A 15,396-nucleotide genomic window follows, 5' to 3' on the forward strand; every position below is an offset into this window, starting at 1 on the left:
ATGGTGGGATTGAATGTAGACATTGCACATGGTATGGAAGCACTCCATCTCTGAGTTATATCACCAGCATCTCCAAACTTAAGATTCTGGTTCATAAGCTATGGATAGTGGTGCACACCTGCAATTCCAGCAACTCAGGAGGCTGAGGTGGGAGAAATGCAAATTGGAGGCCAGCATAGGCAACTTAGCAAAGCCCTAAGCAACTAGAGAGACCCTGCCTCAAAATAAAAAATAAAAAAGGGCTGAGGATGTGGCTCAGCAGTAAAGTGGCCCTGGGTTCAATCCTCAGAACCAAAGGAAAAAAAAAAAAAAAAAAATCACACTGCTCATGTGATTGTGAATCCTGTCTTTCTTGTTAATAAAAACAAATTCTTCTTTCTTTGTTATCCAGCATCTACTTAAAATAAAGAAGATTTGTGATGAAGAACTAAGGTAATTTTTATAAAAGTTCCAAGTTAAATGTCAAGAAAAAAAGGACTGAAGTGGAAGAAATGAAATAATTTCTCCTCATTATCTTGTTAACAACCTGAAGTATTTAAATAAGCCCCAATTGAGATTTAAAATAATACAGAGTTGATTGTAGATATAAAAGATACACCAATTAGGATGAATACACTGTTACAATGGAATACATCATTTAAATGGGGAAAATTCATACAAAACACCCATTGATATTTGGGTTAAATAACTATGTTTTCCTGCAAATTTCAATTCAAAAGTTCATACAAATGGTCCAGGTGAAAACAGATTTAATTTTCAAATAAAACTACTGATACTCAGATTCTTCAACCAATGCCAAATAAAAGGGGAAGAGAAATTAAGTCAGCCAGAAATGGAATATTGTTGACACAATTTGAAAAGTTTCTGACAAACAAAAAGGTGCTTTGAGTAGTTCTGGATTTGAGAGATTTACTTACCGACGGTTTGCTGTTCTCATCCTCCTCTTCTTCATAACCATCTTCATCACCCCCTAGGCGAGAAAAGTCATCATCTCCATAGGCATCAGACACCAATCCACCTTTTTCTTCTGAAACAGAGGGGATAAAAGATGGAGAAGGGGGGAGAAAAAAAAAGAATCCAAGAAAATTTTCCAGTGATTTGAATGGCCAGGACTATCTCTGAAGAAAAAAGGGGAAACTAAATCTCACGTAAGTGACCACAGGCACAAACAGGGAAGAAAATCACACTAAATTCTGTTTCTCATGCTGTCAGTTCAGGATGGGGGTGTAGTAGAACACTTGGCTAGCATTCATGAGGCTCTGGCTTATATTCCTAGCAAATCAAAAAAAGAAAAAAAAAACAACAACGAAGTTTAAAGTTGTCAGTCCAACCACACTAGTTTAATCAAAGTCTTCCTTTCCTTCTCTGAACTATCATAGCATGGAGCTGGAACATCTCTTTTGACCTACTCGCCTCTACCTTGTATCACAGGAACCTGTGACTTTGCCATCTCCTACAAGACAGACTGTCTTACTTTTTTTGTACAAACTCCTTTCACATTACAGATGAGGAAACCCAAGGCCCAGATACATTAGGTATATTGCTCTCTCTACTCCCCCAAAGAAATCTGTTCCCATTTTAACACTGTGATTCATAATCTGAAGAGGACAACAATATCACTGATGGGTTTTAAAAACTCACAAAGTAACAGAATCACCCAGAAGCTGTAAAAAGCTCACAAATACCCAAATTCTACAGCGTACCTACAGAATTACACCCTCTGGAGGCCAGATATATTTTTAAAGCTCCAAGATGTGTTTAGAGCACATTCCTAATTGAACAGTTATCAATTTAACAAGACACAAGTTTCATTACTCTCCACGTACGTTTTACTCATTTCCCTCCCCCAACCAACAAAGAACCGGAGGCAACAGGTAGCGATGCTGCGGCCTTGGATACCTCTCTCCCTTAGTCCATCCCACTGCCCAGCAGATTTCCGTTGAGTTTCAGCAGAATAGTAAAAAGCAAAGGAAAGAAACGGTTCTTACTACAGATTCTCTACTGCTAAATCTAACCAAGGACCCCGACTGCGCTTCGGGGCTCCAGGGTCCGAATGGTGGGGACAATGAACATCTCTTTCCCTCCCATCCCATTAGGAGAGCAGCATTCTGAAAGACGCTTGATTCCCCTTTCAGCTTCCCACTCGGGCCTCACCAGCCGCGCTGCCCACAGCTTCGACTCCAGCCTCGCCGTCAGACTCGGGTTCTGAATCTTCGGCGTAAACCGCCAGAGACGACAGAACGTTCTTCTTCCCCGCCATTTTATTCCCACAGCCCGGGCGTGGCTCAGGACTATGACTCAAAGACGCCGACTTCCGTGAGGATAGGAAACTTCTTCCGTATCCCAGGACACACCGCGCCAGACCGGTAGCCAATCAAAACCGCCGTTTCTGAAGCTGGCCCACCCCTCCGGCCTGCGCTTGCTTACGTCATCATTGCTCGACGGATGTAAGGTGTAGGGGCTGTACCTGACAGGCAATTCCCTGGGGTTTGTCTTCTCAGAGTGGGGAAAAGGTGTATAAGAGGTCTTTGAGCAGTTCTAGAGCCAGCGGACTGCAGCGGTCGGGCAAGCGCCCTTAGTCCCTAGGGGTCCCCCGTCCGGGTCTGAAACCTGGGGGTGGTGAAGAGAGGGAGTCTGCGGCTGGCGAAGGGAGAAAGTTGTGAATCTGGGGCTCAGGAAAAAAAGTGGAAGGGCCGGGGTCTTGAGGGGAAGAATCGTCGTCATGACTGCACTTACAGAAGGAGGAGCAGAAGGTGGATCTTAGAAAAACAATTCCACGTTCTCCAAACTCTTCCAAAGACATTTGGGTTTCCTGTGGTCTGATTCTAGCTCTGTGCTATTTGGCCTGGGATAGTTCAATGTGATTTTTTTCATGGAGTGTAAAAAGTGCAGACGATAATTGCCCAGGAATGTATTGCTTGAGGCAGTTCACCTGCAACTTTACTACTTGAAACTAACATTTTGCTTAAGTGTTATATAGCAGATTTATTCTTACAGAAGAAAAATAAGCTGTGTTTTAAAAGCAGAACAGAGGGTTCTAGTGGCAGTCTTCTACCACATTTTCTTTAACCTTTGGCCACTGATTTTCGCTAAGATGAACACCCACCCTTCTTCCACTTCCTTTGACCCTGAACGGCGAGTCCGGAGCACGTTGAAGAAAGTCTTTGGGTTTGACTCTTTTAAGACAACTTTACAGGAGAGTGCGACCATGGCTGTAGTGAAAGGTAACATTAGGCTACCTGTCTTTAAATTTCTGCTGACTGTACCACAGCAGAATACCATCTTCCTAATACTTCCTACTTCTTCACACTAGTTCTGTAACTGGTTTTGGAAATCTTTTAGACTTATCATCTAAAACTGCAATTTTAATGGCAGAATCACCCACCTATTCTGGTTCTTACATTGTATAGCTGGAGCCAAAAATAGTCTTTGGAAATCATTCCTAGATTCCTGTTGGTTGTTTGGGTAGTAAGGGTGGTAGGAATAGACTAACCCAGGCACTGAAGTTTTAGGTAATCCAGTGTTGAAAAGTAAGTGTTTGGGTTCCCCGTGGGAAAGAAAGGAGCCGTAAGAGTGTAAAGTGGAGATATGATCATTGAAAATTGTCAGAGGGGAGGAGCAGTGTAATATTAGTGATATATTTACAAACAGAAGACTTCTAAGTGATGTCCTTGTGTGTCTACACAGATGTGCCCACTTACCTAGCAGTATTCTGCTTTCACAACTTTTTTCTGGTCATCCGTGTCCAAAAGCAGACTCAAAATTTATGCCCTTATTATTAGTTGTGTTTGTGGTACAGGGGATTGAATCCAGGGCACTCTACCACTGAGCTACATCCTCAGCCCTTTTATTTTTTTATTTTGAAACAGAGTCTCACTAAGTTGACCAGGCAGGACTTGAGCCTGCTGGGATTAGAGGAGTGCGTCATGCCCTGTGTGTGTGTATATGTTTATGTGCTACTGGAAATTTAACCCAGGGGTGCTCTACCACAGAGCTGGGGCTATAGCCCCAACCCTTTTTTATTTTTGAGACAGGGTCTCACTAAGTTGCTTCAAACTTGTGATTCTCCTACCTCAGCCTCCCAAGTTGCTGGGATTACAGAGAGATACTACCATGCCCAATTCACACCTTTGTTTTTTAATACCATTACCAGAAATAGTTTGCAGACACTTCCAAATCTCCTAGGATCCTTGCCTTTTTTATAGAAAGGACAGAGGGAGTTAACATTGAATCTTCCCATGTGCTAGACACTGCTAGGTGTTGTTCCTATATTCTCATTAAATTTTCAACACCCTTAATGAAAATACAGGAAGCACTGAGATGTTATCTTCTTGTGTTTTTGCAGGTGACAAGGATATCTTTGTGTGCATGCCCACAGGTGCAGGAAAATCACTTTGCTATCAACTCCCTGCACTGTTGGCTAAAGGCATCACCATCGTTATCTCTCCTCTTATTGCTTTGATTCAGGTGAGCTTTGGGGAATGATGGTTGTTTATAGTTTGTAGCTAGAAATTTCACTTCTCCTTTTTTTGGTCTTTGCCTCTTTATTTTCTATGATTTGCCTACATTACTCTGTATATTGGATTTCTGAATTGCCCAAATGTAGCGTTCTCTATTAGTGCATATCACTCTTATGGGTCATAAATGAGTCTTTAGTGTTTTAATGGCCTGAGGTCCCTCATCCTTTGGGTTTGGTTTTTGTTTTTGTTTTTGCTGTTTTGTTTTGTTTGGTTTTTTTTAGTGCAGAAATGTATGAAACTTTATCTGTTACATACACCAACTCACTCTCAAATGCACACATGTGCACTCATGATGTTAGAAGATGCAGGAGTGTAGGTATCTAAATTGATACAAGCAATCCCTGGTGTCCTGGTTTATTTTGGCAAGGGCACAGGTATACGAAACAGAAAAAAAGATGAGAAACTGGTTGGGACCTTACTGTCCAGATGTGCTGACTGTATTTAGTGCCTGCAGTTGGGCTGATAGGATCAGAATTGAGGAAGTGAGACTATGTGGTTAAGAACCGTCCACCCAAAAGAAAGGTAGAAAGATAGGAAAACAACAGTAATACTTTGCCAATGTTTCCTAAGTCTCAGGCTTTGTGCCAGGTGCTTTATATACATTTGTGTTACCTTCAAGATGTAAAGTTTCATTTAATTCTTGCCACAGTCTTATTAGATAGTTACTATTTGGGGAGAGAGCTAAAACTGAGTCCCAGGGATTAAGAAACAGCTTGAGAGCAGGTAGCAATTTAGTGAGCCAGGATTATATCCAGGTCTGTCTGACTCCAGAGCCTATCCTCTCAACCACTTCACCTTAAATACTTCTTCTGGGCAAAGATAGACATACTGAAGGGTGGGATGAGGTTTTGTGACTGGGAAGTTTCCCAGAGAGTTGCAATGAAATTTACCACTGGGTTCTGAGCGGCCACTGAGCTCATCCCTTTTTGCCCTCAGGACCAGGTGGACCACTTGCTGGCCCTGAAGGTACGAGTCAGTTCCCTGAACTCAAAGCTCTCAGCACAGGAGAGGAAGGAGCTGCTCTCTGACCTGGAGCGAGAAAAACCCTGGACCAAGCTTCTCTACATTACTCCAGAGATGGCAGCCGCATCCTCCTTCCAGCCCACCCTGAATTCCCTAGTGTCCCGACACCTTCTCTCTTACTTGGTGGTGGATGAAGCTCATTGTGTTTCCCAATGGGGACATGACTTTCGTCCTGATTACCTGCGTCTGGGTGCCCTGCGCTCCCGCCTGGCACATGCCCCATGTGTGGCTCTGACTGCCACAGCCACTCCTCAAGTCCAAGAGGACGTGTTTGCTGCCCTGCATCTGAAGCAACCAGTTGCCACTTTCAAGACTCCCTGCTTCCGGGCCAACCTCTTTTATGATGTACAGTTCAAGGAGCTGATTTCGGATCCATTTGGAAACCTGAGGGATTTCTGCCTTAAGGCTCTTGGACAGAAGGCTAATAAAGGGGTGAGGCACTGAGGGTGGGGACCAAGGTGATATCTGCAGCATAGATATGGATAGTTTTTCAAAGCCCTTTGTTTTTCCTAGCTTCCTTAGCCAGGCTTCCTAGAACATGTGTACAAACTGGGTGTAGTGGTGCACACCTATAATTCTGGTTACTTGAGAGACCAAGGCAGGAGGATTGAAAGTTCCAGGCCAACCTGGGCAACCTGTTTCAAAATAAATTTTTTTTGGTGGGGGGCAGGAATTGAATTTAGGGGCACTTTACTACTGAACTACATCCTCAGTCCCCCTTTTTTTTCGTGGTACTGGGGATTGAACCTGGGGCTTTGTGCTTGCTAGGCAAGCGCTCTACCAGCTGAACTATCTCCCCAGCCCCATCCTCAGCCCTTTTTATTTTTTATTTTGAGACAGGGTCACACTAAGTCTCTTGGGGTCTCAAAGTTGCTGAGACTGGCTTTGAACTTGTGATCCTTCTGTCTCAGCCTCCCAAGTCTCTGGGATTATAGGCATGCACCATTATGCCTGGCTCAAAATAAAATTTTAAAAAAGGATTGGAGACATAACTCAGTGGTAGAGTACCCCTGGGTTCAGTCCCCAGGACTGCAAAAACCAAACTTGTGCACAAAAGGAATTGTCCCTTTCGTTACCTGGCATTGTCCTCCTCACTGGAGTTCCTTTGTCCTGGGTCCATCTGTGGAAAGCAAGTAAGTGCTCCCTCTGTGTGAAACGTTCGCCAACCTATACAGGGTTTTGAGGAGGAGGCAGAGGAATTATAGAGGTTGGACTTTAGGCTGCTTTGGTTCTGCTTCTTATGAAGCAGCAGAGCTCTGCTGGCTGTCCTGCCTTCTCAGGAGACTGAGGTTAAGAGAAAACGCAGAGCTTCTGAAGCAGACTGTGCCATAGAGAGCTGATTGTTTTCTTCCCACACTTCTTTTCTTCCTGTCTCCCATTCAGTTGTTGTCTGGCTGTGGCATTGTCTACTGCAGGACTAGAGAGGCTTGTGAACAGCTGGCCATAGAGCTCAGCAGCAGGGGTGTGAACGCTAAGGCTTACCATGCAGGTAAGAGGTGCCTAGGCTATGTGGTCCTCTCCACTCGAGGAGGCCTCCTCTTAGTGCGTCTTTTGTTCCTATGGATCCTGGATAATCAAGTAGTCCATTTTCTTTTTCCAGAGATCCATGCAGAGCTAATATTTACTTGATTCCACTAAAAGGAGTCTAGATGTGAATGTGGTCTAAAATGAGAGTTGTGACTCTCTATTATTTTTCTTATCCTGTGGCCACCCAGCAGCAGGGGTTGTGTTTTTATAAATCCAGGTATAAAGAACCAGGTCAGGGCTGGGGATGTAGCTCAGTTGGTAGAGTGCTTGCCTGTCAAGCGCTAGGCCCTGGGTTCAATCCCCAGCACCGCAAGAAAAAAAAAAAAAAAAAAAAAAAAAAAAAAAACAGGTCAAAGGAACACAGACTTTGGAAGTCAGTGAACAACAGTTTGAGTCTCATCTAACATTTATTGAATGCTCTGTGCATTCACATATACCCGTGGGCTAAGGTCTTTATTAGCTGAGGCTCCGTGGGCTAAGTGCCTGGCCCAAGATCATATAACTGGGAGTGAGGGACTCGGGATGGGTACAGAGTGCCCAGCAATGTAAAACACAAGGTAAACCCATGGGAAATGTGAGTTCCTCTTCCCCACCTTCCCCACCTTTGCAGGGTTGAAGGCTTCTGATAGAACACAGGTACAAAATGAGTGGATGGAGGAGAAGGTCCCTGTAATTGTTGCAACCATCAGTTTTGGAATGGGAGTGGACAAAGCCAATGTCAGGTGAGCTCTGGTTCTTGCCTTACCTTCCTGGTTGGAGCCTGACTCAAAGTGGATTGCCTAGTTCTTTGCTTCAAAAAAATTATAAAGGACTTAGTCATGGTTATGTTGCTCATAAATGTCAGAGCCTAATCTTATTTTAAGATTGGTATTTATTCCACTGGGCCTCTGGCTGTGAGTTTTCTTGGATTCCCCATATTTGTTGGAATTACCCCCTTAACTCCTGCCTTTAAGCTGGGTTGCTTCATGGTAGAGAGATTGGCTAATGGGCCGCAGGCATCTCAATCAGCTTACTCTGGGATCTTTCCTTTGCCTCCTTGTGTTCACTTCCCTGTGTCTGGCCACTGTGGATAGACCCCTACTCTGCTGACACAGTATCCCTCCTCTATGGGGACTCAGCTCTTCCACCTCTCATGTGACTTGTCCTTTTGGATCCTACAGGTTTGTCGCCCACTGGAATATTGCCAAGTCAATGGCTGGGTACTACCAGGAGTCTGGCCGGGCTGGCAGGGATGGGAAGCCTTCTTGGTGCCGTCTCTATTACTCTAGGAATGACCGGGACCAAGTTAGCTTTCTGATCAAGAAGGAAATTGCAAAACTGCAGGTAAATTGTGGGCTACAGAAGCCTTTTCTAACTGAAACCACCACTCTAATTTTATACAGTCTTTATGTCCAAGTCTAGCTGGAGCTTCTGTAAGCTAGACAGATGCTCCTGGCCAAGATGTAGCAAGGTGGAAATGGTATGTATGGTGGGCAGGCAGCTGGCAACAAGCTAGTTTGGACTTATTTTTTATAAACATTTAAATTATCACTGGGCACAATGGCGGTGTGGTGGTGCACACCTGTAATCCCAGTGGCTTAGGAGACTAGGCAGGAGGATTGTGAGTTCAAAGCCAGCCTCAACAACATAGCAAGGCCCAGAGCAACTCAGCAAGACCCTGTCTCTAAATAAAATACAAAAAAGGGTTGGGGATATGGCTCAGTGGTTAAGCGCCCCTAAAGTTCAATCCCCAGTACCAAAAAAATAAAAAGAAAAAAAATTTAAAGTACCTGAACACTGTCTTTAGGGTATATGCTGTTTTACATAGTCGAGATCAGTCCAGCCCTTGTTTTAGTGAGAATTGTTATGTAAGTATTTTCCCATTGATTCATGTCTCTTATTTTTGCTTTTAGCCATTTTTTATTTTTTAATGGTTAGGCATTCTTTGTAGAAAACCTAGAACCAGAACCAAACATGTAATAGAATCTAGTGTATGCTAGGTAGCATTATAAGTCAACAGGGAAAGGGGGAACTGTTGAATAGTGCCTTTCCCCTGCCCCCCACCCACCAAATTAGGTCCCTACCTGATAATATATACATATGAATTACAGGTGGGTTCAAGATCTAAAAAACTATAAAATTAGAAGGTGAAATATTTCATTTTCTTGAAGAAGGGCAGAGTATCTCAAGATTTTTGAAACAGAAACCATAAAGGAGGACTTGATGTATTTGAGGAAATTCAAGCTAAAACTTTCTGTATAATGGGGAACACCATAAAATTTTTTTATAACTTTATTTAGTTTGTTTATATGGTGCTAGGGATCGAACCCAGTGCTTCATGCATGCCAGACAAGTGCTGTACCACTGAGCCACAACCCCAGCCCCCGGGGAACACCATAAATTAAGTGAAACAATGAGCCTCTATTGGGGAAGATACTTGCAGTATATATAATAGGTGGGTTGTTGAGAGAACTCCTAATAAGAAAAGGTAAATAAGAAAAGGCACCAGCTCCTTAGCAAGAAGCACAAACGGGCATTTCATGTAAGAGGAAACCAGATTATTTAATAAATGTAGAGATGTTCAAACTCACTTAGAAATCAGAGATGTGCAAATTAGAAAACAAGCTATCCTTTTATACCTACTAGATTGGCAGAAATGTAAAACATATTTATAATCAACTGTTGTTAAGAATGTGGGGGTTGGATATGGTCATGCGAGCTTATGGTCCCAGCTACTCAGGAGGCTGAGACAGAAGGATTGCGTGAGCTCAGGAGTTTGAGGCCAGCCTGGGCAACAGAGTAAGAACCCGTTTTAAAAAAGAAAAAAAAAATTTTACAAGAAAATTTAGTTTGGTGTAAGATCTAGGGCTGGAGTTATTGTGTGTGTGTGTGTGTATGTGTATAGCGGTGAGTACTGGGGATTGAACCCAGGAATGCTCTACCACTGAGCTCTATCCCCAGTCCTTTTTTATTTTGTTTTGAGACAGGGTCTCGCTAAAATGCTGAGATATCACAAATTGCTGAGGCTGCCTTCAAACTTGTGATCCTCCTGCCTCAGCCTCCCAAGTCACTGGGATTATAGGCATGTACTACCACATCCAGCCTGGAGATAATTTTGTAATAGAAATTGCAAGCCCAGAAAGCTTGTAATATATTAAAAACTTAAATAAAAATATTAAAAAGTTTTCAATTTCTATAAATTCTAAACCTGTGAAAAATCTTATATGGCAAAAATACCATAAACAAAGTCAATAGGTAAACAGTAGATCTGGGAAAAATATTTCTGTGTAGAGGCAAGTAAAAGGTTAAGGTTGAGAACAGAGAGCTTTTGCCAATTGACCAGAAAAAAAACAAAGAATATGTAAAGCAAAGGATATGAAAAAAGTGTTCCCAGAAAAACTCACCCAAATGACATTTCAAAAGATGCTCAGGGACTGGAGTTGTGGCTCAGTGGTGGAGCGCTTGCCTGGCATGTGTGAGACCCTGAGTTCGATACTCAGCACCACATATAAATAAATACAATAAAAGATCCATTGACAACTAAACAAATACTTTAAAAAATATATAGCTGTTTAAGAAAAGATGCTCAAATTAATAGCAATCAAATAAATGCAAATTAAATGATTTGACATGCATGTGAATGAGCTCTAGCATCGGTTGCTAGTGGGGCTGTATAGGAAAGAGGACTCATGCTCTGCCAAGAGAAAAGCAAAGAGTTACAGTCATTTTGAGGAAAGTAATCTAGTAAGTTCTATCACACTTTTTTTTCCTTTTTCTTTCTTTTCTTTTTTTTTTTTTTTTTTTTTTGGCAGTACTGGGACAGAGCCTAGGACCTTGCACATGGGAGGCAAGTGTTCTCTCACTGATCTGCATCCCTAGCTCCCTGTAACACTTTAAAATACAGGTACACTTTGACCCCAGATATCCTATTTCTGGGATCAGAGTCCATGAAATATAAGTGCCAGTGCATAAACTCACGTGTTCTAGAGCCTGTGAGGCAGAATTGTTCTTGACCACAGAAAATGAGAAATAAGATGAATGTCGATCCATAGGGAATAAGCAAAGATCATGGTACATGCTTCCCATGAGGTAATACAAGGCACAGCTGAGGCTGAGGAAAGCTCCTGTCTTGCTTTTTAAAAAATCGTGTTTATTGCTACTCATACATTTGCTTATGCTCTGTCTACTTTTCTGAAATGCAGACTCCATGAGAGGGGACCTTTTGCTTTCTGTATCCGTAATGCCTAGATCAGTGTTGGGAACATAGTTAGTAAATGAATGGATGAAAGAAGGAATGGGGAGAGAAGGTGAATGTAAGTAGGGGTTAGGATGGAGCCTTCTGTGGACCAAGAACGATGGTTTTTCCTGAACTAAGGGAGCATGATTAACTCGTCTCTGAAATTCACATTAGACAAGGTAAAGAATTTGCTAGGATAATTGCCTACAAGGTATTTATTTGAAACTCACACAGTGAATTTTGGGAACCGATGCTGGACTCATTGAAATATTTCAGATCATTTGAGAGAAAGAGAAGATCTAGAAACTTCTAGAGAGAGAACACGGATGGTATATGATGAACTGAGAACCAGAAGAGCATCTAGTTTCTCAGCTGGAACTCTAGAAGCAAGATAAATGTGAAGCAGAGCCTTCAAATTCTAAACAAATGCCTGGCACACGTGGTGGCACATTCCTGTAATCCCAGTGACTTGGGAGGCTGAGGCAGGAGGATCTCAAGTTTAAACCTAGCCTCAACTTAGTGAGGTTCTCTCTCAAAATTAAAATATAAAATTTTTTTATATTTATCTCAGTGACGTTGCTCAGTGGTAAAGCACCACTGGGTTCAATCCCCAGTACCCGACCCCCCAAAAGAAGATTCTAAACAAATAAGTTTCCAACCTAGAATTTTCTACCTAGTTAACCATTAAGCATGAAGGTGTGATAAAGATATTTTCAGATGTAGGGTTTCAACAAATTTCCTCTGTGTTATGTCTCTGGCTAATGGATGCTTTCTACCATAAAAGAGGTATAAACTTGGAGAGGAAGATGAAGATGTGACTGAGGAGCAAGACAAAGGGGCAATGTTCAGTGGAAGTCAGAAAGACAGCTGGACCCACAGGCCTACAAAAAATCATCCAGATTGAACTGGGGATGGAAGGTTCCAGGAAGGGAGTTTTCAAAAATCAAAAGTGGAACCTGCATGTCTGGCTCCAATTCAGATGAATTCTTCATTATGCCAAAGCGTCTGAGGGTGAATTAGTGACACCCTGAAATCTTGGCAAATGGAACAAAGCAACTATTTCAGAGGAAACAGTTATAAAAAAGAAAACATGACCATGGGAAATGCAGTTCCATGGTTTAGCTTGAAACAGTGTTGACAGAGTTATGAGGAAAATATCAATTTGATAAGAAATTGCAACTTAAACACATTGAGAGATTGCAGGTGGAGGAAGTATATGCATTCGTCTATATCAGGGGGAGTGGTCACCTAAAAACAGTAAATCAGTAGATAACATCTCAGGTATCATGTCATATTTTCTTCACTTTTATGTATTTCTTTTGATAGTTTTCTAAAAGGAAATTTTTGGTGAATAGCTATGTACTAAAAAGGCCAGTGGAGCATACCTATCGCTTAAAAATAACGACTGTTAACCTTTTTTGTATATGCTCCATATATACATTAGCAGGTAATTTCACACCACATAAGGACTCAAAGCTCATACATATATTTATTATTATGAAGTCAGATCATATCGTAGTGTTTGCCACCTGACAGTCCAGGGGCCCTTTGCCTGAGAATCACCTGAGGAGCTCTTTGGAAGTATAAAATATTTCCAAACATAAAGGCTCCTTTCTCAGAAAGTTTGATTCGTTAGCCTGGGGATTCTGATGTATACATGGTTTGGGGATACTGTTTAATAAATGACTTTATTACTGTCCTTTTTTTGGGGAGGGAGTTACTGGGGATGGAACTCAGGGACACTCAACCACTGAGCCACATCCCCAACCCTATTTTGTATTTTATTTAGAGACAGGGTCTCACTGAGTTGCTTATTAGCACCTCACTTTTGCTGAGGCTGGCCTTGAACTCACGATCTTCCTGTCTCAACCTCCCGAGCTGCTGGTATTACAGGCATGCACCACTGCACCTGGCATATTATTATCCTTTAATAGTGTTCTCTCTCATTAATTTTTGTAGTGACAAGGTATTCTGACTGTAACTTACTTAGTGATCATTTTCTCTCTCCAGGAAAAGAGAGGGAACAAAGCCTCTGATAAAGCCACCCTTTTGGCTTTTGAGGCCCTGGTGACCTTCTGTGAAGAATTGGGGTAAGTGACTTATTTTGATTGTATAGTAAAATGTCTGATCATTTCCTCCCCCAGCACCCATTATTTGACCCACTAACATAAAACAGCCTTTTGTCCACCAAGGGACAAAGATTATTGTATTGGGCAGTGTGGACTCTTCCCCAGGACTCTTCCTCTTCCCTCCTGGAGGCCCTAGCCACTCTGGCAGTGTGAGGATTTGTTCAGCATTTTAGGTGGTGATCCACCTTCCCACTCTACTCCCTTCTGGGATGACCGGCATGTGCAACTCAGTTCTGAGCAATGTGACCAGCTCTGAGCCATTGGCATTATGGTCATCACGTGCCACTGAGCTGGGTCTTTTACTTCACTCAAGTATCCATTCTTATCTAGGTCCCAAACAGAAGCATGTGAATCTCTTATCTCTTGGGCTGGGAGATGCTTTGGAGAAATCGGTCTTTCTAATAACCAACCAGCCCATGTGGAACCCACTTGTCTGGTTTGTCTTCATCTGTGGGGATGGGGTGGGATCATGGAAGGAGTCTCATAGCTACTTAGTGACAGATTGTGGCTGGGCACATGTAGTTATTAGTGCCCCCTGTGAGGGACACCCCAGAGGACTCTGCATACTTTGGTCTAAAGAGCTCTCAAATTCTTCTGATCTTGTGGAACAATCCCAGGAGGAGAGTAGACATGATTACCTCAGACCTCACAGACGAATAAACCAAGTTTTGGAGAGGTCACAATCATAAAGCTCAAGGTAGACAGAAGCCACTTAATTTGTGCCTCCTAATTGTCAATGGTGTGCTCATTTGATATACCTGTGCCATCTCTTGGTTTTTTAAGCATAGAGTCTTCGTTTTTGCTTGCTTGCTTGTTTTCACAGTGCTGGGGATGAAACCCAGGGCCTCGTGCATACTAGGCATATGTGCTACCACTGAGCTATGTCCCCAGCCCCATGACTAGTCTTTTTTTTTTTTTATTTAGCTTTTAATTTTTTACAGACTGCATTTTGATTCATTGTACACATTTTGTTTCTATGGTTGTACATGATGTAGATTCATACCATTCGTGTAATCATACATGTACATAGGGCAATGATGTCTGTCTCATTCCACCATTTTTCATACCCCCCTCCCTCTCATTTTCTTCTACATATTCTAAAGTTCCCCCATTATTCTCTCATACCCCCCCCCCCATTATATATCATCCTCCACTTATCAGGGAAAACATTCGGCCTTTGGTTTTTTGGGCTTGGCTTATTTCACTTAACATGATATTCTCCAATTCCATCCATTTTTTGCAAATGCCATAATATTATTCTTCTTTATGGCTGAATAGTATTCCATTGTGTATATATACCAGAGTTTCTTTATCCATTCATCTGTTGAAAGGCATCTAGGTTGGTTCCACCATCTAGCTATTGTGAACTGAACTGCTATAAACATTGATGTGGCTGTGTTACTGTAGTTTACTGATATGTGGCCAGGCGCTGGGAGACAGGTCGCCCGCACCTGCCAGGGGGCAGGGCCAGCATGCGCCCCCACGACTAGTCTTGAAGCAGGGTTCTGAGTATACATGTAGTAGCAGTGTGGAACAGATGTTTTGGGCTGTCCTCTGAAAACCAGGGAGACACTTACTTGGGCCCTGTGTTTAGATACCTATCTCTGTCCTCCTCACATGAGTCAGTGGCTCCTGGACTAAGCTCTTTCCTTCTGGACACGGCCACTTCTCATTTGATCTCTGTGGCAGGACCACACCCTGCAAAAGTGGTAGGCTGCAGTGCCAGGCCCACCCTTGCCTACGGCCATTGCCACCAAACACTTTTCAGGCACTGGTTTGGGGATTGCTAAATTCAGCCTTCTTGGCCCCTTAAGCAGACCTCTTATTTCTGGTGAGGAATAAAAGGACCAAGTGTTGCTAATTGTTAGAGTCCCCTCTGCTGGGAAGCTCCCTGGCTAGTTCTTGTGTGAGGATCTGGGGTTAGAACCTGCCAGGCAGTTGGGGCAGATCCCCTTTGGAGCCTCTGCTTTTATTTCTTCTC

General features: G+C 42.7%; 2 protein-coding genes across 6 annotated transcripts in view; one reads left to right on the forward strand and one right to left on the reverse strand.

The window, feature by feature from the left end:
- The window catches only part of Sap30bp (SAP30 binding protein), a 38,743-nt gene extending 36,432 nt beyond the window's left edge, over positions 1–2,311 (reverse strand). For 2 of the 3 annotated variants that reach the window (XM_047545896.1, XM_047545894.1), the window contains exons 1-2: positions 2,155–2,311; positions 918–1,027 (exon numbers count right to left, since the gene is read on the reverse strand). In XM_047545896.1, the coding sequence (XP_047401852.1) occupies positions 918–1,027; positions 2,155–2,260 (216 nt within the window). In that variant the 5' untranslated portion in view covers positions 2,261–2,311. The remainder of the gene's footprint in view (positions 1–917; positions 1,028–2,154) is intronic. The other variant, XM_047545895.1, reaches the window with a different exon arrangement.
- Positions 2,312–2,448: 137 nt separating this feature from the next.
- Recql5 (RecQ like helicase 5) overlaps positions 2,449–15,396 on the forward strand; it is a 34,445-nt gene continuing 21,497 nt past the window's right edge. For all 3 annotated transcript variants that reach the window (XR_007107600.1, XM_047542996.1, XM_047542997.1), the window contains exons 1-7: positions 2,449–3,224; positions 4,346–4,467; positions 5,457–5,975; positions 6,927–7,032; positions 7,681–7,792; positions 8,231–8,393; positions 13,297–13,376. Coding sequence is in view for 2 of the 3 variants with exons in the window: in XM_047542996.1 (XP_047398952.1) it covers positions 3,095–3,224; positions 4,346–4,467; positions 5,457–5,975; positions 6,927–7,032; positions 7,681–7,792; positions 8,231–8,393; positions 13,297–13,376 (1,232 nt within the window). In the remaining variant the exon portion in view is untranslated. The remainder of the gene's footprint in view (positions 3,225–4,345; positions 4,468–5,456; positions 5,976–6,926; positions 7,033–7,680; positions 7,793–8,230; positions 8,394–13,296; positions 13,377–15,396) is intronic.

This window comes from Sciurus carolinensis, chromosome 3 (genome assembly GCF_902686445.1).
Source record: "Sciurus carolinensis chromosome 3, mSciCar1.2, whole genome shotgun sequence".
In the NCBI taxonomy this organism is placed as follows: Eukaryota; Metazoa; Chordata; class Mammalia; order Rodentia; family Sciuridae; genus Sciurus; species Sciurus carolinensis.